At 37.3% G+C, this 24,253-nt stretch overlaps 1 protein-coding gene and 1 pseudogene across 8 annotated transcripts in view; one reads left to right on the top strand and one right to left on the bottom strand.

Moving 5' to 3' along the window:
- The window catches only part of GPHN (gephyrin), a 414,033-nt gene extending 394,115 nt beyond the window's left edge, over window positions 1-19,918 (bottom strand). For 4 of the 8 annotated variants that reach the window (XM_090271006.1, XM_090271012.1, XM_090271005.1 and 1 more), the window contains exon 1: window positions 19,636-19,917. In XM_090271006.1, coding sequence (XP_090127132.1) covers window positions 19,636-19,699 — 64 coding nt within the window. In that variant the 5' untranslated portion in view covers window positions 19,700-19,917. Of the gene's footprint in view, window positions 1-19,635 lie in introns of all 8 variants that reach the window. The other 4 variants (XM_090271004.1, XM_090271010.1, XM_090271009.1 and 1 more) reach the window with 2 other exon arrangements.
- Window positions 19,919-20,128: 210 nt separating this feature from the next.
- On the top strand, window positions 20,129-23,398 carry LOC150016933 (H/ACA ribonucleoprotein complex subunit DKC1 pseudogene; annotated as a pseudogene).
- The last annotated feature ends 855 nt before the right edge of the window (window positions 23,399-24,253 follow it).

Raw genomic sequence — 24,253 nt, 5'->3', positions numbered from 1 at the left:
AAAGTATGCTTCTGGCAGATCAGCACTAAAGAAATATTAAAAGAATTTCTTCAGGCTAAATGAAAATTATTCTGGATGGTAGCAAAGAAATGCAAAAATGACTGAACAGTACTAGAAAGTGTATATATACGGATAAATAGAAAAGAATATTGATTATTTACCAAAAAAGAAAGAAAACAATATCTATATGATTTATAAGACATGTTGAAGTAATGCAAAGTAGCACAAAAGCCAAAAAGGAGCAAGTGAAGTTAAACCTTTTTAGGTTTTCTAGTATTAATTTACAAACCATTAATAAATGAAACACCCTGGCTGCGGTGGCTCAGTGGATTGAGCGTCGGCCTGCGAACCAAGTGTCGCTGGTTCGATTCCGAGTCAGGGCACATAACTAGGTTGCACGTCAGGGTCCCAGTTGGGGGCACATGAGAGGCAACCACACAGTGATGTTTCTCTCCCTCTCTTTCTCCTTTCCCCTCTCTCTAAAAATAAATAAACAAAAAAATTATTTAAAATAAATAAATTAATTAATTAAACATGTTTACTAAAACTTCTAGGATAACTAAAATTATAAATACAGAGGAGTGTATACGGAAAAGTTAATTAGTAAAAACAAAATTTATAAAACTAGATAAATCAAAAATAGGGAAGGACAGATTTTTTAAAAAGATGAGATAGATAAGAACTAATGATAGTTTTTCATCCAACTATGACAGTAATTACATTAAATGTAAACAGAATAAACATTCCAATAAAAATGCAAAGACTGTCAAACTGGATCAAAGAAACAAATAAACCTATAGTATGCTATGTTCAAAAGACATACCTTAAATATAAAAATATGGATAGGCTGAAAGGGAAAAATAAACTGTAGAAATATTGATGAAAAGTACCATAGGATGATTATATTGACAATAGTTCAAAGTAGATGTCAAGGAAAGAAATATTATTTGGGATAAAGGGCATTTCATAATGATATAACAGTTCAACCATAAATTATAACAATCCTATTCTATGTACCTCAAAAGAGCTCCAGAATACATAAAGGAAAAGTTGAAAGAACTGAACGGAAAAACAGATAAATGTACAAAGTTGGTGATTTTAAGATTCTTTTGTCATAACTGATAAAAACAGGAAAAACATCCAATCATTAAAAAAAAGGCCCAATCATTTGAACATGATTTAACAATTTGACCTTATTAACATAACACTAACATCAACAAACTGCAGAATAAACATTCTTTTCTATGACACATGAAATGTACCAATCTAACACAAAAGTCCTTCAGAGAATAAAAAAGAGAAGACTTCATAAAGTCAGCAAACCTTGTTACCAAAATCTGAAAAAAAATTTTACAAGGAAGGAAAATTATAGGCTAATATCTCTCATAAATAGATGTAAAAATCCTAACAAAACATTAATAAATTAAATTCAGCAATACAATACATCATGACACAATGGAATTTATCCCAGGAGTGTAAGGTTGTTTTAACAGTGAAATCAATCAGTGTAATTCACCATATTTATAGAACCATTATCTCAATTAAAACAGAAAAACTATTTGATAAAACTTAAAAACCATTAATGATTTAGAAAACTCAAAAACTAGGAACAGATGGGAACCTCTTTAATGTGATAGAGGGGACCTACCAAAATCAATAGTTAACATAACAATTAATAGTGAAATACTGAACATCCCCCTGCCAAGTTCAGAAATAAAAACTATCACTATTTCTATTAAACATTGTTCTGAAAGTGTTAGTCATTGCAATAAGGAAAAAAAAGAAAAAAAAATATAAAGACTGGGAAGAAATAATATCATTATTCTTACATGATGTGTCTGCAGATGTAGGAAAACCAAAAGAATCTACAAACTGTTAAATATTTAAAGTAAGTTAATTTAGCAAGGTTTCTCTTTGTAAGACCAAATTACAAAATTAATTGTATTTCTGTGTATTAATAAGGAACAACTGGAAAATGAAATTTAAATAATACAACTTACAATAGCACTTTAAAAATATCAAATACCTAGCCATAAACCTAACAAAATGTGTGCAAGATGTCTATCTTGGACAACATAAACTACTGCCAAAAGAATTTAAAGACCCAAGTAAATAGATAACCCATGTTCATTGAGTGGAATAATCTATATTGTTAAGATGGCAATTCACTCCAAATTGATCTATAGCTTCAATGCAATCCCAATCACAATAACAACATTTTTTTTTTCATTATACTCTGATTCTAACTGCAATGGACAATATAGAAGCTGTAGTATAGCTATCTGGTCAAAAAAAAAAAAAGTTGAATAAAACATTTGGAGAAATCACATTATCAGATATCAAGACTTAATATAAAGCAATAGTAATTATTAAGACAGGGCAATACTAGTGCAAAGAATAGACCAAGAGACCACTGCACAGAATATACTCTCAAGAAACAAATCCATCTGATTTAGGTACCCTAAAATCCAGTGGGAAGATAAAAGTTTTTTTCAAAAACTATTCAACTGGATATCAACATGTTAAAAGATAATTCTTAATCTCTACCTTATATTATTCATGCAAATTAATTTGATATGCATCCTAGAACTTCAAATAAAAGCGAAAGCAGTAAAGCTTCTAGAAGAAAATTTTAGAGAATAATTTTGTGATCCTGCAGTAGACAAAGATTTCTTAAATAAGAAACAAACAAAATGCAAAAAAACACACTAAACATAAAAAGAAAATTTAATAAGTTACACTTCATTAATATTAAGAATTTTTATTTATTAAAAGACACTATTAAAACAGTAAAAAGACTAGCCACAGACTATGAGATGATATTTGTCATACATATATCCAAAGTTCATTACATATCCATAATTTAGAATTATAAATAATTACTATAAATCCATAAGACAAAGACAGTCATATTAAAAATTTACTAAAAATTAGAACATTAAAAGGTATTCAACATCATTACACATTTGGAAATGTAAATTAGAACCCACTACACATAGAGTAGAATGGTTAAAATTAAAAAGACCAACAATACCAAATTTTAAGAAGAATGCAGACCAACTGAAACTCTCCTCCATTGCTGTTGAGGACAGAAAATGGTACAACTTTCTGAGAAAATAACAACCCAGTAATTGTACACCTAAAAATGAGACAATATATTCATCAAAAGCTATATGTGAAAATATTCACAAATAGTGAAAAAACTAGAAGCAATGTCAATGTCCATTAACAGAAGAATAAATAATGATCTATTCATTCAATGGAATACCACATAGCAATAAGAATGAACAACTGCTATTCACAACATGGATAAAAATCATAGGTATAATAATGAATGACAAAAGTCATTCTATTCATATAAAGTTCAAGAACAGGCTAAGTTAATCCGTGATGATAAAATCAGAATAGTGATTACTTGACCTCGGTTGTACTTACAAGGATCTATACATATGAAAAAATTTATCATGTTGTACAATTAACATATGTGCACACTTCACTGTATGCATGTTATATCTCAAATTTAAAAACTGTTACAGCAGGTAATTCAAATGGGTGTATATTTTTAATAAATACTCTTACTACAGAGGATACACTATAAAATATTTTTTAATATCCAAAGACTAAAACTAAGATGGCCTAGATGTTAGACCTAAGTCTATCATTTAGATGTGTAACCTTAAATAAACCATTTAGCTGGGTCTTAGTTTCTTCACCTACTAGAGGGGGTTAGTATTGATAATCTTTAAAATTCTTCCTATATCCAAAATATGAGTATTTGAGATAAACTGTTTAATTAAAAAAATCAAATTCTCAAATTTTGAACTACCATATAGTTACCCAAGGCCTGAATGTAGCAAAACCAAATTAGCTCTTGTAAGTCTAATTGAAGCAAGTTAAAAGTCAGATAAGTGCATGTTGCTGTTTATCCTGAATTCACAATATCTATATTTAAGCTCATCTACATCAGCCTAGACATGTTGGTGCCACCCCTTCAGCAGTCAAGAAACCTGACATCCAGACTACCTTTCCTTGCTTTTCTAAGCAGAGGTTATTCATTCTTCCAGGCCCTGCTCAAACACTGTCTTATTTAAAATGCCATCCCTCCTACAGTCATTCAGTCAAAATTAACTGCTCCTTTCTCTGTACACCCACAGTATGTTGCTTGTACTTCCATTATAGCTCTTATTTCATTCTGTATTATAGTTACTTGCTTTCGTGTACGCAAGTAGTCCCTTTCCAGAAGAAGGATATACCCACTCAGCCAGCCAAATCAGCCAAATCAACTCTGGAAAATCAGTGAGTAATCACAGAGTAAGATCACCTTCATATCTGATTCTATGTTAATGGTGGCAAAGTGGAATAGTACATACTAATGCCGCTGTCCCCTACTTACAGCAAGAAGAGATTACAATGAATATTCAAGATACCAAACTAATTCCAGTCCTTACTTTAGCCTTCACTTATTAAGACTATATGAACAAATTATTTTATGTTCATACATAGGTAGTTAAGGAGGAGACGAGTGAATTACTTGGGGGTTATATATTCAGCATCACTTTTCTGTTAACTAACCCTGTTCCTATCCACATGGTTGATATAACTTCTATTCCCTGATCACAAATGACTGGTCAAGGACAAATTTCTTCCTCAAAAATTTTAGAAACACAACTTTGGAAATAAGTCAGGCCTTCTCTGAATGGCTAAAATGGGAAGACTGAAACAAAATAGGAGCTGTCAATGGCAGTTTTTTCCATTATGGAAAGGCAGATTTGTGGTAAGAGAAAAATGAAGCTTACATAGTGAAGAAAAGTCTGGAGGACCTTCAAACCCCCAGTCCAACATACCTAGGGCCTCAACCCGTATTTAGGTTTTGTAAGATAGACATCTCATTACTCTTAATAAATTTCCCCTTTACTAAAGCTAGTTCTATTTGAGCTGTCACTTGCAATGAAAACAATCCTGTGTTAAACTGTTACTTTGATGACCCCCAATGAACCATGCTTCCTAGTATTTCTAGTCTTTATCCACAATAACTCTGAGCTGGGCCTGTAACTATTTTGACCAAGAGACTAATGGCAGAAGTGAAGCCATACCAGTTTCTGGCTTAAACCTTAATTGGCCTGGCAGCTTCTGCTTCCTTGCTATCACAGTGCTTGCTCTTGGAATACATCTTGGAACCCTGCCATCGTAACATGAGGCTAATGAATCAGCCATGTGAAGAAACCTACATATAGGAGAACCAAGGGCCTGGATGATAGTCCTGGTCAAGCCTCCAGCTGGCTGCAGCTAGCTATACCAGAACCCCGAACAATGCCTCCTAACACAGAACCACTGAGTTAATTCATAGATATGTGAAAGACACTAAGTTGTAGTTTTAAGCCACTAAACTTTGTGGTGGTTTATAATGTAAATTTTAAATATAAAAGTTCAATTCATATGCAAGTAACTTGGAATTGTACTTTCCTAACATAGACTCGTCGGCAGCCGTCCGTCTCGAGAGACGATGATGTAGCTTCTTAAGAGTCTCTGCACCGCCGAGAATGGCTGTGCAGTCCGACTCGGGAGTGACACGGTATCTGTCTCCTCCCGTGTTGAATCGACATCTTGCGATGACGCTGGAGTGTCCTCTCCAGTGAAGCTGAAGCTACAGAGCCTGGGCAGGGTGATATGGAGGGTCTGCTGTTGCCCATGCAGCAGACCCCCCCTCTCTTCGCAGCTGAAGGATCCAAGGGAAAGACGGAGTCAATACAGCTTGGCTTCAGGTGCGCCGCAGGAGTTGCCGGTGTTGACTACAACGTCAAACCGCCTTAGGGACTCCGGCTCCGGATTTTCTGTCGGGGTTTACTCCCTTAGCCTTTCCCCTGAAGAGGTATGCCGCAAGGCAGCGGAGGTTTTTTGGAGTCAGAGTTTTCCTTCTCTGATGTACCCTAGTACTGGGAAAGTGTTTTAAGAAATAAATGACTTAACATGTAAACCTACTTACAGCCAATTCTTCACACTTAAAGGTTGACACTATATCTACAAGCATATCTTGTTTTATTGCACTTTATTGTGTTTCTCAGATATTGCAGGGGGAGGGGTGCTTTGTTTCATTTTGTTTTGTTTTACAAATTGAAGGTGAAAGTCTACACCAGCAAAAAGATTACAACTCAAATGATAGCTATTGTTTCTTCAGCAATAAAGTATTTTTTTAAGTAAGGTATGTTCATTGTTTTATTGCACAGTTAACACGCTACAGTATAGTGTAAATAAAACTTTTACATGCACTGGGAAACCAAAAAAAATCATGTAGCTCACTTTACTGTGATATTCACTTTATTGCAGTGGGTCTGGAACCAAATTCTCAATATCTCCAAGGTATGCCTGTCATAGCTGTAGCCCAACACAATGCTAAGTATGTCAAATGGCATATGCTTCCATAAAATGGATGTTTGTGTCCCTCTCTTCAAAATTTTTATGTTGAAACCTATTCCCTGAGTGTGATGATGTTTGGAGATGAAAATTTGGGGAGGTGATTAATCATGAGGACAAAGCCCCAGAGTTCCCTCCACTTTCCTACCACATGAGGAGATAAAGAAAGCTATCTACATGAAGCATGCAGCTGCTGATCATTGATTCTGCTGGTACCTTGATCTTAGACTTCCTAGCCTCCAGAACTGTGAAAAAAAAAATTGTTGTTTATAAGCTACCCAGTCTATGGCACTTTGTTATAGCAATCCAAATGGACTAAGACAATACTGAACTGGGTAGTACTGTTTGTTAACAAATCAGATTATGGTTAGACTAATATATTAATAATGGACAGAAAAATAACTGAGCAATAAAACCAGGTCCACAGTTACTTAGCTGTTTAAAAATCCCTACTATGGGGGTAGGGGCATCTCCATTTCAAGTTCCTCATGTATTAGAAATGACTCACTTCTGAATTGTATTAAGAATCAGAAAAGAATAAATATTTCATTCTGATACATAATTGATCATTTTTAAAATTAGTATTACTTCACAGACCCATCTGCAGAAAAAAACTGGAAAATCCAAGTGAAGTATTAACCTAACTCAATGATTCTCAAACTCTCTTGCCAAAAATTATCTTGATTCTCAAACTTTACTGTCAAAAATTAAGGTAGAAATTGGTATTCCCCATTTCACAGATGAAAAAACTGAAGCTTAGAGAAGTTAAGCAACTCTAAAAACTTAGGTATAAACTCAAACGGCCTCATCCAGAGCCCTGCTACTATTCTGAGAACAGTAAGTCTTCACTTAACATCATGGATATGATCTTTTGAACCATGGCTTTAATGAAATGACATAAAACAAAGTCAATTTTACCACAGTCTAATTGATATAAACAAAAGTTAAGTTCTTACAGCATATTTCTGGTAACAACCAAACTTCTAAATAAAGCCCCCAAACACTTCTAATATTAAACATTGAAACAAATGTAAGTTATACTTACATTTAAGAAAAATTAATAAAAACAAATAGATAATTATTTTCCAACCTGCTTCTTCCATTTCAGTGTTGCAGGTGGCCGAAATCTATCTCTACAGCTCAGGGTGCAAGGAGGGAACTAGCCCTGGACAGGACCCCTTTCATTGCAGGGCGCATCATGCACACCCACACTCTCTCAGGTAGGGACAATTTAGACACAACAATTCACCTAATGTACACATCTTTGTGACGCGGAAGGAAACTGGAGCACCTCAAAAAAATCCACTGACATGAGAAGATCTGTGAACTCCACACACAGTGGAGTTATTTTAAATATGTAATGGCAATAATCATAACTTTTTTGAAGTACTAACTTTGCTTTCCAGATCTCTGGTATATTATCAGAATTAAGATTTTAAAAGAAAAAGGTAATACCTGACATACCTCTAAATCACTATTATTCTTCCAAGCCTGATAGTATGAATCAGTTATTACACTTATATGCATGTAATTTTTATTATAAATCTAAGCATTTTGCGATCTGAATTTTCTATAGCATGGGATATTGAATGAACTAAAATTCCACATATTATGCAGTGGAAGTAACAGCCATTTATTTCCATTTATAGTTGACATGAATGTCAGTGTCTTTTTCTAGCAATTTTTTCTGTTTGAAGGGAAGTATTTCAGATCAATAATTTTGCTGTCATTAATAGATTGTAGACAACATGAATATAAGCCATAAAAGAATGGTAAACATGAGGTATGATCCCGAAATTAGGATTAATAAAATTTGAGAGTTGAATGAGATTTTAGAGAGCATCTATTGCACGTCATACTTTACAGATGATACCAAACTCCCACTGGAAAAAATCCAAAATAGAAATTGATCTACTGTTCTTTCCCCAAACAGTAGTAACAGAATCAAGATTGGTCTTCCTAGTCTTTGCTATAATAGGTTTTTCTGAGTAAGAGAATAACATATTCAGCCAATATTTTAATATAAAAAAAGAAAATAAAGAAGTGATGAATAATTTGAAAAATATTTTAGTTTAAAAATATTTTGTTTATATTTAGAGAGAGGAAATGAGGGAGAAAGAGAGGGAAACATCGATGTGCAAGAGAAACATCGACTGGTTGCCTCTTGCATGCCTCCAACTGGGGACCTGGCCTATAACCCAGGCATGTACCCTGACTGGGAATCGAACCAGTGACCTTTAAGCCCACAGGCCAGTGCTCAATCCACTGAACCACACCAGCCAGGGAAGGAAAAAATATATTTTAAACGTAAATACAGAATAAAAGAATTCATTTTTATAGTAGAGATTACTGTAGGAAACCACTATTTCTAGGGCATAAAGCTAAAAGAATAAATATAAAGATCTTACATAAACTCCCCAAAGATAACTTGCAAATGAAAGATCACTATTTCCCAAAGAGTTGTTGAACAGAACTTTGGTATGTCTTCAAGAAGTACTCCATTATCAAAAAGTTTTGGAAAAACTAGACTAAATAAAATTCAACAGGATTCACAATTTTATTTCTCACATCTTTACTATGCTAATATGCTTCAATAGACTGTGAATCTCCATAAAGAGGGATATATTATATAGCACTTTCCAAATTTATTTGACCATGTAAAAACCTCTTCCTAATATGCCTTTTATAACATCTCCCAGTAAAGTGTTGGTAGCACAAAATTTAGAAAACACTGGAGCGATCATTTGTAGAAAGAAAAAAAAAGCCCAAAGACCCATAGCTGATCATAAATTTTAAAAAAAGCAACATAAAAGGGCCACTGTAAAAACTAGTATAATTTTACTCTCTATTACACATATACTACTGTTCTAAAATGTTGTTTGATAACCATTCCCATGTAGAGTATGAAAAAGTGGAAGTAATCATAAACGATTCAGATAAATAACCACTGTTGATACTAGGGGCCCCTGAGTTTAACATACTAATTCTCACACTTTATCTTGCTCCAGATTTAATTAAGAACTATCTGTCAGAGGACCATTTTCATGGAAGAGGCAAGAGAAAGAAGAAATGGGGCAGATATAACAAACTATAGTAACGCCTCACAACTTTAGGGAACCTCTATTTTCCTCTTCTAGTGGCAGAAGCTCCTCTTCCTGTGAAGGCCTCTCTTTCCCCCTATGTTATTCTGGTGAGGCTGCCTATTTAGTGTCCCACTCCCAAGACAGACGTGTGATAAAGAACTGGCCAATAAAAGTCCTCACACTCCTAGTCACAATGATTGGCCCAAAGATGGACATGTGAGCCAAGCCAGATGAAGGAGCATCCTGGAATTTTGTATACAAATGTCATGAAAAAGAAAATCTTTCCTGTGGAATCACTAGTTGGGAAGGGGAAATCATGAAATTATTTATTACTCTATTTCCTAACCTGCCCCTCCCCCTCACTTCAGGATACATAAAGGAAGTCAGCCTGATGCATATTCAGAAAATCAAAGCACTGAAATGGAGAATAAGTCTGTGATCACATTAGTAACTTGATCACAGTGCTTAACTCACTCAAGTCAGTTCCTCCTTTAGACTCTGTGGCTATGTAAATTAATAAATTCCCTTTTTCACTTAAAACTTATTTTGAGCTGGGTATCAGTCATTTACAATGAAAAGGTCCTGATCCACATATATAACTAACTCAAAAAAGAAGATAATCTCCAAAGAACTTATAAAGATTAAAAAGAAAATACCAAATGAAGATGAGAATATTAATTACTATAAGCACATCCTTTGTCAGAAACAAGTTTGTAATTTCTATCAAAACTTTAAAATTCATATACCATTGACCCAAAATTTTACTTATTATAAGTAACTTACACTTAAAAAACTCACAAATATGCGATGATAAATGTACAACAGTATTGTCTACATTTGTTGCAGTAAAAAATTAGAAGCCTCAATGACCATCAATTGAGGATTGATTAAATCATAACCTATAATACAATTATAATAGAACCATTAAAAAGAAATATGTATATCTATATGAGCTAATTGTTAAATGCCAAGGAGTATAAAGTAGCAGTTAAGAGCTTACACTCTAGGAACAGACTATATGGGTTCAACAGGAAGCCTGGCCTCTTATCTCAGTGATTTGAGCAAATTTAATAATCTCTACTATTATAAGGATTGGGTGAATTAATAGGCTCTAGAAAAGTATTTCATACTTGGTAAGCTTTCAATAAGGCTAACTATTATTATTATTTTCACTGATACAAAAAGATGTCCAGGAGAGAGGGTGGTGCAGAATACTGTGTTACATTTGAGCAAAGATTACAAACTCAAATGCCTATAGGGTGAGGCAGATGAACATACTGAGGTTAAATGGGAATTGTGGAAAACTGGAGAACACAGGCCTTTATCTCAAAGGGACAGCCACTTTAACCAATTACTGTCATGTAAGAAAGAGGTACAGTGTTGCTGAATCTTAAAAAGCTAAAAATATTGGTTTATATGAAATATATCTTTTTTAAGTGTTAGAAACATACTTTTTTGTAAAACCAATATGGGCCTAAAAAAACATGTTTACTGGTCATTTATGGCCAATTTGCAAACTGATATAATGTCTGATTCCACATGTGTATATTCAAATACACACTTGTATACAGAAGAACAAACAAAAACAAAAATCTTAAAAGTGGTTAACACTGAAGAGACTGGGGAAGTAAGGTGATAGGACTTAATTTTATACTTTACCTTTCTGTATTGTTACATTTTACAATGCACAAATACGCTCTAATTAAAGTTTCTAAAACTAAAAATATGTTTGAAGAATTTAATTTCCCACTCACAACTAGATTCAAATGTAACTCCTATTGTATGGATATTAATTATATCAAAGAATAATTACAGAAATTTGCATTAAAATAATTTTTTTCATTTTTTTATTGTTGTTCTATTGCAGTTGTCCCATTTTTCCCCCCACTGCTCTCCCCTGACCAATCCCCTCCGACAATCAATCCCCACCCTGTTGTTCATGTCCATGGGTCAAAATGAAAATGTTTAGTAATGATTCTTAAGTGCAAGGGGAAAGGTGATCACTTTTTAAAATTACTCATCTTTTTTATGTCTGAAAATTATATTTACTCTATTGAATTTATTGTTTCTAAGATAACCAAAAATTCTTAACCTAATCAGACTTTAAAGATTGTTAATTTCAAGTTTACCCTCTTCTTAATGTTCTTTAAAAAAAGAACTTAACAGGACATAGAGAATTAAAGGAAACATTTCATTCTGTTTAGCACTCATATTGCTCTTGCTCTCTTCCTTTTGCAAGTTTCTGCATTTTTATTAACATTTCAGCAACAGGCAGACCCAATTAGCCATGATTCTGAAATCTCAAAGTATAAAGAAATAAGTAAATTTATAAGTAGTAATGACTCATTGATCCTCTGATGCCCTTAACCCAAACGTGAAATACTTATTCTTGAGACCTCACTTAAAGTCTAACTGAATGTGATATCATATATAATTCTTATCAAGGTTGTTTACGTGCTTCTCAACGCTATAGCAGATTATAAACTAGATGGAGAAGAGTAAGTATGTCAAGTCACAATTGAAAAGCAAATACACTCCATAATAACAGATATTCAGAACAGAATATAGAACGATAGCTGCTAAGAGCACAGTTAGACCTGTTCTTGAAATCTGGCCCTGCCACTGATGTAATCTTGAGTAAGTTACTTAACTTCTCTACTTCTCAGGCAGTATAAGAGGAAGGACTGAATAACATGCAAGGTGATAAGAACAAACAGAACATAAGTACATTATGTTCATTCAATATTTTCTATCTTAGAAAGCAAGCGATGTGTAATGGTTTAAAAACTTCTGTCAAAAGTGGCTTGAAAACAATTTTGGTAATTATACTTAACCTATAACAAAAATAAAATATAGAAGCATTTTATTCCTAGAAATGCAACATAAATTAAGCATGAATTTGTCAATATCCAACTTGATTAAATACTGCTCCAAGAAGATAAGATCTTGTAGCTGTCTTATTTACTATTGTATCCTTCACAAGCACAGAACCTGGCACTAGTAGGTGTAGAATATTAAACACGTTATTTCTTTTGCTCTTCACATTAATCCTATAAGGTAAGGATAGTGACTGACCCCTACTCAAAGCTAAGGAAATAGGTAAGCTGTGGTTGTGTCTTGAAAATGATAAAAGGGGTACAACTCTGGACTCCTATTTTATGCTGTTTTGCTATTTTGACCATTACAGTTAATCTTCAAAATAAATAACTTTTTTAAAATTTCTTTTGCCTATAACTTTAAATTTTCATTTTTAAAGATGTTTTTAAAAATTACTGTAAAATTACCCTAAAATAATCCCCATACATACTATGACCATCAACTAAGAGGCAATATATTAAATTTGATAGTATAAAATGTCTCAAATATACATTATTAATATCACCCTGTTACCAGTTATAAATATGTTATAAAAAATACTATATCCCACTCCATCTACCCTGAACTTTCTTTTCCCTAGTAACACTGAAGCTCTAGTTTACCTAAATATTTCTGGGTAGCCACTTCCTAAGCTACCATATAAATGTCAAACCACCTAATATTTTATTAAACACCTATGCAACTACTTCATTAATAGGTGCTATGTTGGAAGGGCACAACAGAAGTAAAGATCACATCACTGGTTTCAAAAACTCTAAAATCTATTTTGAATAAGATATTTATACATGAAGCTGTTACAAAATGCACCAAAGCAACATATAAAGAGGAAAGGAAATAAAGATTATTGAGTACTATATATACTCCAATTTAGAGATACATGGTAGGCATTTTCACATACATTATTTCAGTTAATTCTTAAAACTGTGAAGTATTGCCTTCTTCATTTTGGAGAAGGAAACTGAAATTCAAAGAGGTTAAATGACTTCCTCTTTTTATCAAGGGCAAACCTGAGTCTGAAATCCAAGTTTGTTTGACTTCAAAGTCCTTTAAACACACCCACCTTTCAGCCTCCAACATGTACATGATTACAGGGTATAAACAACAATTTATAAACACTGTAGGAAAACAAAGAAAGACATCATTATAAAGAATAAGTCCTAAGAAAGAGTTTGTTGAGGAAGTGAGGCTTGAGCTAAATTTGAAATTAAGGGTAAGACTGAACCTGGTAACAGAAAAAGTGTTAATGTCACAAATTTCTAAATTAAAAAAAATCTAAATACTTTTCCTTTAGTTTACACTGACAGCACCTGATATCTGAAATTTTTATCTTTTCTTCTATTTCTAATTCTCTTGCATTTTATGTATAATCTACCTCTTCCCCACAATCATTTCCATTGTAAAGACAAAAAAATCAACTAAGCCTGATATTCTATATTTCTCTTTCCAGGTGGTCAAGATGCTAAATGATAGAAATAAACATTTCCATAGGGCTTCAAGTCATCTCTGAGAATGAATCCTTGATGTTAGTGGTAAAGAAAGTTGAGAGGGAGAGTTAAGTAATATTGTTCAAGGTTATAAAAATATTACTGGCCAGACTAGCATTAGGAAATGAATCTTCTAGTGTTCTATGACCCAGTGTTCATTAAAAAATTTTTTCCCCACAGTACCAATAACAGAAGAACGAAGTCTGGAGTTATGCAATGGACTCACTTGAAATTTCTTTGAAGTTTCAGATTTTATCTTAAAATCTCATGCGAATTCTACACTCTGTGCCTAATCTACTCATGCTTATCTAATATTAAACTGGTTTAAATTACATAATCTCAAGTAAAATAGATACATTTGATTTTATTAACCAACGTCACTTCAGTAAGTTTAATAAAATGTTAAAAGAATTATTATGTTTGTTCCCACAGCTTAGATCCTTTAACACAATGTCATGTACCCCAACCTGAGAAACAGGGCACAAATTGTGTGATGCTCTTTTCACCTGATCTCATCTCCTTGCTCCTTTAGTTTTCAAATCAGTAAAATTTTAAAGCATAGTAAATTAAATTCCATTCTTTCAAAATGTATCGTTACTGGCAGAACTACTGTAAAAGTTGGGGTTATTTTAATTACAAAAGTTGCAAGAAGTTCTACTTACTTAGTTAAAATTAATTAAATACAAATCCACTTATGAACTCACTAAACAACCTGGACAGAACTACATGACAAAACTTCACTAGACATTTGCTTTTTGGAAGGTCACTCAAAAATTAAGTAAGAATTGCATTGTAACTACAGTCCCAGTTACTTTTAAGCAGGTTAAATAATCTCTTCTTCCTAATTTATCCTCTCTGCCCAGATGTGAAGGAAGAAATCCCTATTGCTTCATTACTTACTTTTTAGTATTTTTTAACATCTCAAATTCCAAATATGCTTTATTGTTCTTCAATACTACTTCTAGGAGCAAAGTATAGATTTTACCTGTTTTACTCACTGAAACAGTAAAAAAACAAAAAAGCACCCTATTCAACGTAACCAGAAATCTATCACCTAAAAGAGTAAAAATAAGACTCATAGATCATGTCCTCCTCAATAACATATTGTTCATTCTCCACCATATACCTCAAAGTGAAATAATAATATGGGTTTTTAACATAGTTAAAACTCTTAATATGTAACAACCTATGTCCTAATAGTTTATAGTCTTTGGTCAGTGATGATAGTATTAAGTATATTCATTAAAAATCAGTTTAATGATTTTTCTACTTTAACTAAAATTTTAATTCTCTAATACATTGTCTGCAACCAAAAATTCATGAAAGAACCACTTAGTTTAAGAAATAGGCTTCATTTTAACAAAAGTCATATAGATCAATGTTGATGTCGGTCAGAATACACAATTCCATTCGGTAGGGCTTAGGGTTTTTTTGCAATAGTGATTTGGCTACTTAATGACAACACCTATTCTCAAAACAAAGATCTATTTATATATCCTCAACAATAAATGGTATTTTCAGAATGTAATATTGATAGTTATAATGTATAAGGATAAGCTTGAGGTATGAAATAAAATAAATGCTTAAACAATTCCAGAGTTACAAGATTATCATCTCCCTGGCTTAGTTTGGTTATTAAATATTTTGAATGACTGAAATACTCTCTACATGTAACTAATACTTTAGGTGTTCTAGTTTACAATTAGCCTTTTATCTCTATTATCTAGTCTTATATCTTATTCTAATATCTCTTACTGATTACAAATCTATAGCTTTAGTGCAATAAAAATGATTATTACTAGAGCAAAAGTATGATTTTTACAATCCCCTTTCCTAAATATTTGCATCATTTCTCATCCATGTCACTGTCAGTGAAAATTTAGGTAATGAATGATCATCTTTAGTTAAGTGTTTTGGTACTGAATATTAACAATGGCTATCTAATACGATATTAAATACCCAATGGAACATAATCTATCTCATCCTGTTTTATCCCTACATGTATTCATTATTACCTGATATCCTGGAGAAACATTTATAGAAGTTGAACTAGTGTGCTCCCTTGATAAACAGCTTCATTAGAAACAGGAAAAATTAGGTGAAAAGTGACAATTTGAAATATAGTTACCCTGCTGTGTAACTATTAAGACTCACTTAAGTATAATTACTACTGAAGCCATAAAAATAAAAAAAAATCCTATATCTGCCCCACATATGTTTCTAGTTTCAAAACAGCAGATATTTGTTTGCCTCATGTTATTCATCATTGTATTGTCTTTTGTCTGTTACAAACAGCAACAGAAGTAGAGAACATTAGAAACATATATTAAAAACTAGATCTTAAATCACAAAAGACCTATAACACTTCATTTATAGCAAATCAACATAAAATAGTTACTAACAAAGATATCGTTCCTAGAGATGAAGAATAATATTCAACATAAAATGTTTCCATGATAACCTATTCTATAACAAAAATGTTCCCAATTTTCCTGATAAAAAATAATTAGTATAGCTAATATATCCATGTTATATTATTATAATCTCATTTCCAAGCCCTAAATAATTCAAGATTTTAGGTAAAAGAATAAATGACAGTAAATATTTCCCTTCCTACCATTATTCTTCCAAAATTCTAAGTTAATTCATTTGGTAAGAAGTTTCAGTCGACTGCATACTATAGTTGCCAAATACATAGCTGATCTGAAGATTACAAAAACATCCAGAAGATGAAAAATTTCAAAGTATAAATATTATCTTGCAACAGGAAATCAAAAATGTAACAAAGAAACCAATTAAAAATTTAGAAATGACAATAGTTTCACAAAAACACTACCACGTGTAAAATGTATGCACAGGTAGACAATACTTTCCACTACCTCTGCAAAATACATTTAGATGAAATCCCTATTATGAAGCATGCAGAGGATATATTTAAAAACAAGCTCTTCGCGTTTCAAAAGAGCCACAAATTACAACTCATAAAATCGCAGTTTTAAGTGTGGACTCTTAACTCAATATTCTTAAGTATAAAATCATAGTACTTAAGTTAAGCACAATTTCACAGTAAAATTGCAACATTTGAAATTCTACAAGACACAAAATTGCACAACATAGCTTCACTTTTATAGGGTTTTTGTTGTTGCACAAAATCACATGGAATGTCAAGGGCATAAATGTTAAGCCCTTTGTAATAAAATCCACTACTTGCAGACTGAGGGCTGGTGCTCTTTCATCTGATTCTTCTCCATATTTCCAGGCTCCATCATAGTAGAAAATATTTATATGAAAGCTTTTCAAGTAAAAGCCTCAGAGTTATTTTGGACTTCAAATATCCCATAATAAAATCCTGTTGCCCTCTGTTACCACTTCTCCCAAATCTGCAACTTCTTCTTCTTCATTCCTTCAGCTACATCCTTATTCCTGACCCTAGACTTGTCCCCTCAATTACCGTACCTCATTCTCATGAGATAGCTTCTCCAGATTATCTTTAATTCCACTGGCAAAGTTCTCTTCTCTCCTTGACATTTTGTCTATGCCACCTACCGATCCCACCTGGGCTTTTCAAGGCCTTTGCATTACATTTCTATTCTGCTCAAGAGTCTCATCTTTATCAACATTTTAATTTCTAAGGTTTTCCACTTTCAACTACCCTTAAAAATGTCAGTTTCTACCTAACCTCTGATAAATGTATTCAATTCTGCCTTCAGGTAATCACATTTGCTCCTAATCCATCTGAATATGGAATTCCTTTTAGTCCTCAAACGCACGGGTAATTTATTTAGGCAATTTTAGCAAAATAATTGCATACATTGTTTCTTTAGTTGTTTGCATATCGATTGGACTGTAGGGATATGGATAAGAGCTCCCATCTTTCAGAGCATTCTCTATGACTATGTCACTTGACCCAAGTAAGGTGACTCACTAGATAAAACTACTAGGGAAAGCTTAAATGAACAAATTAAAAAAGAAATGTTCTATGGTTTAACTTTAAAACATCTGTGACCTTTCATTGCTATGATCAGCTGACAGACTTTGGTTTTTATTAAGCTTCACTCTCACTACTCTACTAGTTTTCAAAACATGACTAGAATTTCAAGTGCAAGTTGAGGGCTGATATAGGGTATATACATTTTTATACCCCACAATTAGATTCTTTGAAAATCACCAATGTTAACTCTAACAATTCTGAGATATAACTGAATCGTTGCCCAAGGCAACAGTTTCGGCAGAAGAGGGCGGGGGGTGGGGGTGGGGAGAGAGAAACAGCTCATGTTCTGAAGTGGGGGGATTCCCTTCCCAGCAATTCGTTTAGACTAGTTTCTCTATCCAAGAGGCTTTCGAATATAAAAATTCAATAAGTCGGTAACATCTGGAAAGAAACACAGGAAGAGGCAATCCATTTACTTAAAAGACTGGATGAAGTGTCATGGATATCTCCTTTCATAAAACTCAGCAGCCAAATTAAGCTTTGTACTCAGTATCTACCGGCAGAGATTTTTTTTTCTACCTAATAATAAAAGCAAGTCTCATTCAATTTAGTCCCTTCTCGAGCACCGTCTCAACCTGTCAGAATCTCTGACAAGGAAAAAAAAAATCAAAAAGAATTGGGGGGGGGGGTGCGGTGAACACTAGGATTCCCGTTTACATCACTTCTTTTTCAGAAATCACAACAGTAAATCTTGGATTCCCTTCACTGTGAACTAAAACCCTCAGGTTCTAAATATAGTTCTTTAACTCCCGCCTTGCCACTCAGTTACACATACGCCTTGTCAACTACAGAACCACAGCAGAAACCCCTACAAATCGGCTTGCTATTCATCTCGGAAGTCATGCCCTGCAGCAACTGCCTCTCGCCGAAGTGAGGGACGTTACCCAAATACAAGGGAATCAGACATGCAGGGCACACACGGTTCCCGCGAGGGAGGGAAACGCGGCCGGGAAAAGTGCGCTCATCCCCAGCCTCGGGACCAAGGGGTGGCGGGGGAGGGGGGTGGGCCCACAGGGAAAGGCAGAGGAGCCCAAGTGGGGGAATCCTTTCCTCTCAAGTGAAAAGGGCTGGATCCCCAGCAGCAGGCTCCACCAGTCCCTCTTAAGGGAACGATGAAGCGGGCAGAGGGCCCTTCGCTCGGGAAGGCGGAATGCAGACACTTTCCGAGGTCCGGGTGCAAGCCGATCCCTCACCTCTCGGGGGAGACTAGGGGGTGTCCCATGGGTGGCTGAAGGGATGCCCGGCTCGCGAGGGGCAGCCCAAGGCAGAGCAGAGTTCCGCCTGACGAACACCCAAGTCCCGTCCGGCCCGTCCCCCAGCAAGCACAGCAAGAGCGGCCCGGGGCCACTAGAGTGGGGGAGGGCGGTAGCGAGGGGGTGGAAATGGGATTCCCCCCTCCCTGGGACGAGCACTAGCGGAGGAGGCGCGCGGGCCAGCCCAGAGCGCCGTGCTTCAGACTGCGGAGCCCCGGGATCCCGCCGCCTGCACCGGCAGCAAGGAGCCCCGCAGCGCCCGCCGCACCGGCCCCTTGGTCCCCGGGGGCCAGGGACTTCGGCTGCGAAGGCGCTGGGGCCTGACATCCCACGGGACCGGCTCCTGCTCCCGGGGGGCCCCACGGGAGCACCCCAACACACAGCAGCTCTCCACGGTTGTAAAACGCCCCCCTTTCCCGTCCCCCTTCTCAGCCTGCCCTCCTCCCGAGGCCGCAGAGAAGGGTCACCACCGGCAAGAAGCCTGAGGCAAGTCGGGGACAGCAGCGGTGGCGGTCCCGGACCTCCTTCCTGGTTACCTGTGAGGACTCCGACACGGATTTGATGGTCGTGGTTAGTAAGGATCATTCCCTCGGTCGCCATGTTTCCCAGCGCAGTCACCGCACTGACAGGAGCCGGGAGAAGCCGGAGCTTGGAGCGCGCCGGCCGGGAGCGCGCTCGCCTTGGACAGCGCGAGAGCGGGAGCGGGAGGTGAGCGGGGAAGGAGGGGGAGGCGGCCGCGTGCGGACCGGCCTGCGCCCGGGGGAGGCCGCACCGGGAGCGCGCGAGTCCGCGGGAGGGGGCGGAGTCGGGGCGCGCGACCCGGAGTCTGAGTCGGAGGCGGCGAGCGGCTGGAGGCACGAGCGGTGGCCGCCGGAGGAGAACGCGGGGAGGTGTCCGTCCGAAGCCGGAGAGACCCGGGACGTTCTGCAGAGCGCGAGAGCCAGGCCGGCTGGGTGGCCAGAGACTGAGGGGAAGGGAGAGCACACGCTGGGGAGGCTGTGGGGGCGGACTCGGGGACAGGGCGGAGCTACACTGCGAGGCGTGGAACTCGTGGAGAGTGAGGGGAGGAGTGAGAGAGCTCAGCGGCGTAGTCCTGGGAGCGGGAAGGAGCCGGCCCTGGCGGAGGAGGACCGGGGACCGCTCCGGGACGCGCGAGTAGCGCCGGATTGGCTGGGAGAACGAGGAGCGGGTGCGCGCGAGGCACGAGCGCAGCCTCAGCGGAGGGCCAGGCAGAAGCAATCCCCTACCGAGCCGGGCCCCTCGCCGTTTGCGGAGCCCGCGGCCGGCTCTCTGGGCAGCAGAGCCGCGCTCCTGAGCGGGTGAGGGAAGGGCTTGGCACGGGGGGCCGCTCCTCGCATCCCCCAGGACCTGCCGGCTGGCCCCCCTAAAAGCACCAGGGAACCTGGAGGGAGCTTAGGAAGCTACGTGGGTAACAGAACGGCGACACTCCGCGTGGGTCTCGAAGAAGGAGGTATCCTGTCCTGCCTCGTCTTCCCGATTGCTTCTCAGCCTCCTTCTCCTCTGCTGTAAGATCCCATCTCCAAGTCTTTTGTCTACATGGCGATCTTCACAACCTTAGGAGTCCGCAGCAGAGCCTCTTGAGTGTAGAGCCTCTTGAGTGTAGATACACTGGCTTCTCCTTCTGCGGCTCTCCCGTGGTTTTGTGGCTTCTTCGCTACGGTCCCTGCTTTTCAATGAAAAGTACCAACCAGTCTTAGTGAGAAGGTGTTCCTCCCACCTCAACCATGTCGCAAAAGTGGAAATAGAACCCGGGCCAAGGCAGTTGAGTTGCATCTCAGTATTTGTTACTTTTTATTTTTCATAAAATGTGTTATTAATCACCTGTGGCTATTTCATATCAGTTTCTTAGTTCCCTTTTTTTAGCCCTTTCAACTTCTTAATTAAAAGTTACACAGGGAGTTTCTAATCGCTCTTTTGGAGGTGGCACACGCGGCTCTCACGCTCTGTGGGGGAACATGGCGGATGTCGAAGTATTTACTTTGCCAAAGAAGCATAAGAAGAAAAAAGTGCCCCAGTCATTACCAGAAGACGATGTTGCAGAAATACAGCATGTTGGAGAATTTCTTATCAAACCTGAATCCAAAGTGGATCAGTTGGACACATCTCAGTGGCCCTTGTTACTAAAAAATTTTGATAAGTTAAATATAAGGACAACACATTATACACCTCTTCCTTGTGGTTCAAATCCTCTGAAGAGGGAGATTGGGGATTATATCAAGACAGGTTTCATTAATCTTGACAAGCCCTCAAACCCCTCTTCCCATGAGGTTGTAGCCTGGATCCGACGAATACTGCGAGTGGAGAAGACAGGACACAGTGGTACTCTGGATCCCAAGGTGACTGGTTGTTTAATCGTGTGCATAGAACGAGCCACTCGCCTGGTAAAATCACAACAGAGTGCAGGCAAAGAGTATGTGGGAATTGTCCGGCTGCACAATGCTATTGAAGGGGGAACTCAACTTGCTAGGGCCCTAGAAACTCTGACGGGTGCCTTATTCCAGCGACCCCCACTTATTGCTGCAGTAAAGAGGCAACTCCGAGTACGGACCATCTATGAGAGCAAAATGATTGAGTATGATCCTGAAAGAAGATTAGGAATCTTCTGGGTGAGTTGTGAGGCTGGCACATATATTCGGACGCTGTGTGTACACCTTGGTTTGTTATTGGGAGTTGGCGGTCAGATGCAGGAACTTCGGAGGGTTCGTTCTGGAGTCATGAGCGAAAAGGACCACATGGTGACAATGCACGATGTGCTTGATGCCCAGTGGCTGTACGATAACCACAAGGATGAGAGTTACCTGCGGCGAGTTGTTTACCCTTTGGAAAAGCTGTTGACATCTCATAAACGGCTGGTTATGAAAGACAGTGCAGTGAACGCAATCTGCTATGGGGCAAAGATCGTGCTTCCGGGTGTTCTCCGCTATGAGGATGGCATTGAAATCAATCAGGAGATTGTGGTTATCACCACTAAAGGGGAAGCAATCTGCATAGCTATTGCACTAATGACCACAGCAGTGATCTCTACCTGTGACCATGGGATAGTGGCCAAGATCAAGAGAGTGATCATGGAAAGAGACACTTACCCTCGGAAGTGGGGATTAGGTCCAAAGGCAAGTCAGAAGAAGCTGATGATCAAGCAGGGCCTTCTGGACAAACATGGCAAGCCCACAGACAGTACGCCTGTCACCTGGATTCAGGAGTACGTTGACTACAGTGATGTGAAGACTGAGGTGGTTGCCGAAACAGTAAAATCCCCAAAGGTGCAGAAGCGGAAGCGAGAGAGTGAAAGTGATAAGACTTTGCCAGAGTCTCCACAGCTGATCAAGAAGAAAAAGGAAAAGAAGAAGAAAAAGGATAAGAATGCCAAAGCTGCTCTGGAGAGTGCAGGAGAGCCAGGATATGGGGACAGTGATACCACCAAAAAGAAGAAGAAGAAAATAAAAGTAAAAGTAATTTCTGAGTAGCTGACATCACTTTAAGCACTGGTCCCCTGGGAAGAGAAATTAAAGCCTTATTGAGAAAACAGTTCCTTTTGTTCTTGGGGGAATGGAACATAGGTCCCAGAAAGGTTGGAGAGCTTGAGGCACATTTTAGCTGCTATCTCAAACCTCAGTGATATTACCTGGTCTGGTCAATCCCATCTTGTCCTGTTTTAAGGATATGGGTGTAGGAGGCAGATTTGACGCCACCCACTTCTCTGCTTGGAAGAGTTGGGAAGCCTTTTCCTTCAGACCCAGCACTGCCCAGTAACCATGTGTAGCGCTTGTTTCCTAATGGCTGTTTAAACATCATTGTCAATTACTCATTTGCTTCTGCCACTCCCCCACGCGCCTCTGTTTAAAAAGTTTGTAAGAACTGCAGTGAAATGGTCTAGAGTAAGTAAAAGAATATAACAGCCATATTTACTGGAGCAGGGGGGTGAATCTCGAGTGTGCTATGAGGACAGTGGTCTATTCTGATGTCAGAGCCACCTTTCTAACTCCACAGATATCTCCCAGATAAAGGCCTGGCAAGAACTCATGGTTTTTTCATCTGAAAGGCTATTTCCAGTTCCTCTGGCCTAAGTAGTTTGTGTACTTAATGAAGCTTGTGTGTACAGGAAGCCTCATGTACCTGAATCCATCTGCCTACTTGTGTATGTGACAGAATCCAAAATGTATTCTCTTGTTTTTACCTTCTTTCTTTCAAATGATGCAATCATTTGTTGCTGGAAGAAGGTTGAAGTTTTTACTTATTAAAGTTGACTTATTACATTGAAAAAAAATTACATACACATACATATATATATATATATATTTTTCCCCCCCTTTGGTTCTCAGCCATGGTAAAACCTGGGAAACTTAAAAAACAGTCAAAAATGTATAATCAACGTGTGTACACAATTAAAATCTCAATCAGTTTGATGGATATGAGTTTTTTATTGTTGCATCTGGAACATGGGTTTGACCTCTTAAGATTCACATTGTTATGTATTTCATTTTAAATAATGGGAGTACAAAAGAGATGGTGAATGGAATTGAGGTGGTATAAAATAGTTTAAAAATGTTGAGTATATGCATTGCTAGTATTTTTAACAATGGATTAAAAATTGAAACCAGATGATGAATCCACTTCCTACAATTATGACCGTAGAGCCTGGTGCCCAAAGGATTCATAACTAGTTTCAAATGCGATACGTACACACACCTGTATGGGAAAGTAAGCCCAAGAGAATTTTCCTTTGTCTCTCAAGATAAAGAGGAAATAGTTGGTAATATTGTTACCTCTGTAACCTACCTTCGTTCTCTACAATTCTCTCAAATTTGAAAAGATTAAATGTCTTGAATTTTAAGAGAAGAATTCTAAACCTGCCTACTAATAGGTTCTGTAATCTTCAACAAATTTGGTCCCCTTTCTTCATCAGTTAAGTAAGGCGTTAGACTAAATAAGCACCCTTTCGACTTAGAAATTCTGTAATTATTCATGGAAAGAAACTGACACTTTTGTTTCACAAATAACAGAAAATGAGACTTGCTGTAAAAAAGTGGTAATGGTAAACATCATCAAAATTTCATTGGAAAGGGTGAATATGAATTAAGCCTTATAAAGTATATGGAGATTTGTTTGGTAAAACTACTAAAATTGCTGAAAAAA

Source organism: Furipterus horrens, unplaced genomic scaffold, assembly GCF_987537825.1.
Source record: "Furipterus horrens unplaced genomic scaffold, mFurHor1.1.pri manual_scaffold_3, whole genome shotgun sequence".
In the NCBI taxonomy this organism is placed as follows: domain Eukaryota; kingdom Metazoa; phylum Chordata; class Mammalia; order Chiroptera; family Furipteridae; genus Furipterus; species Furipterus horrens.
This window is presented reverse-complemented; position numbering and strand designations above follow the sequence as displayed.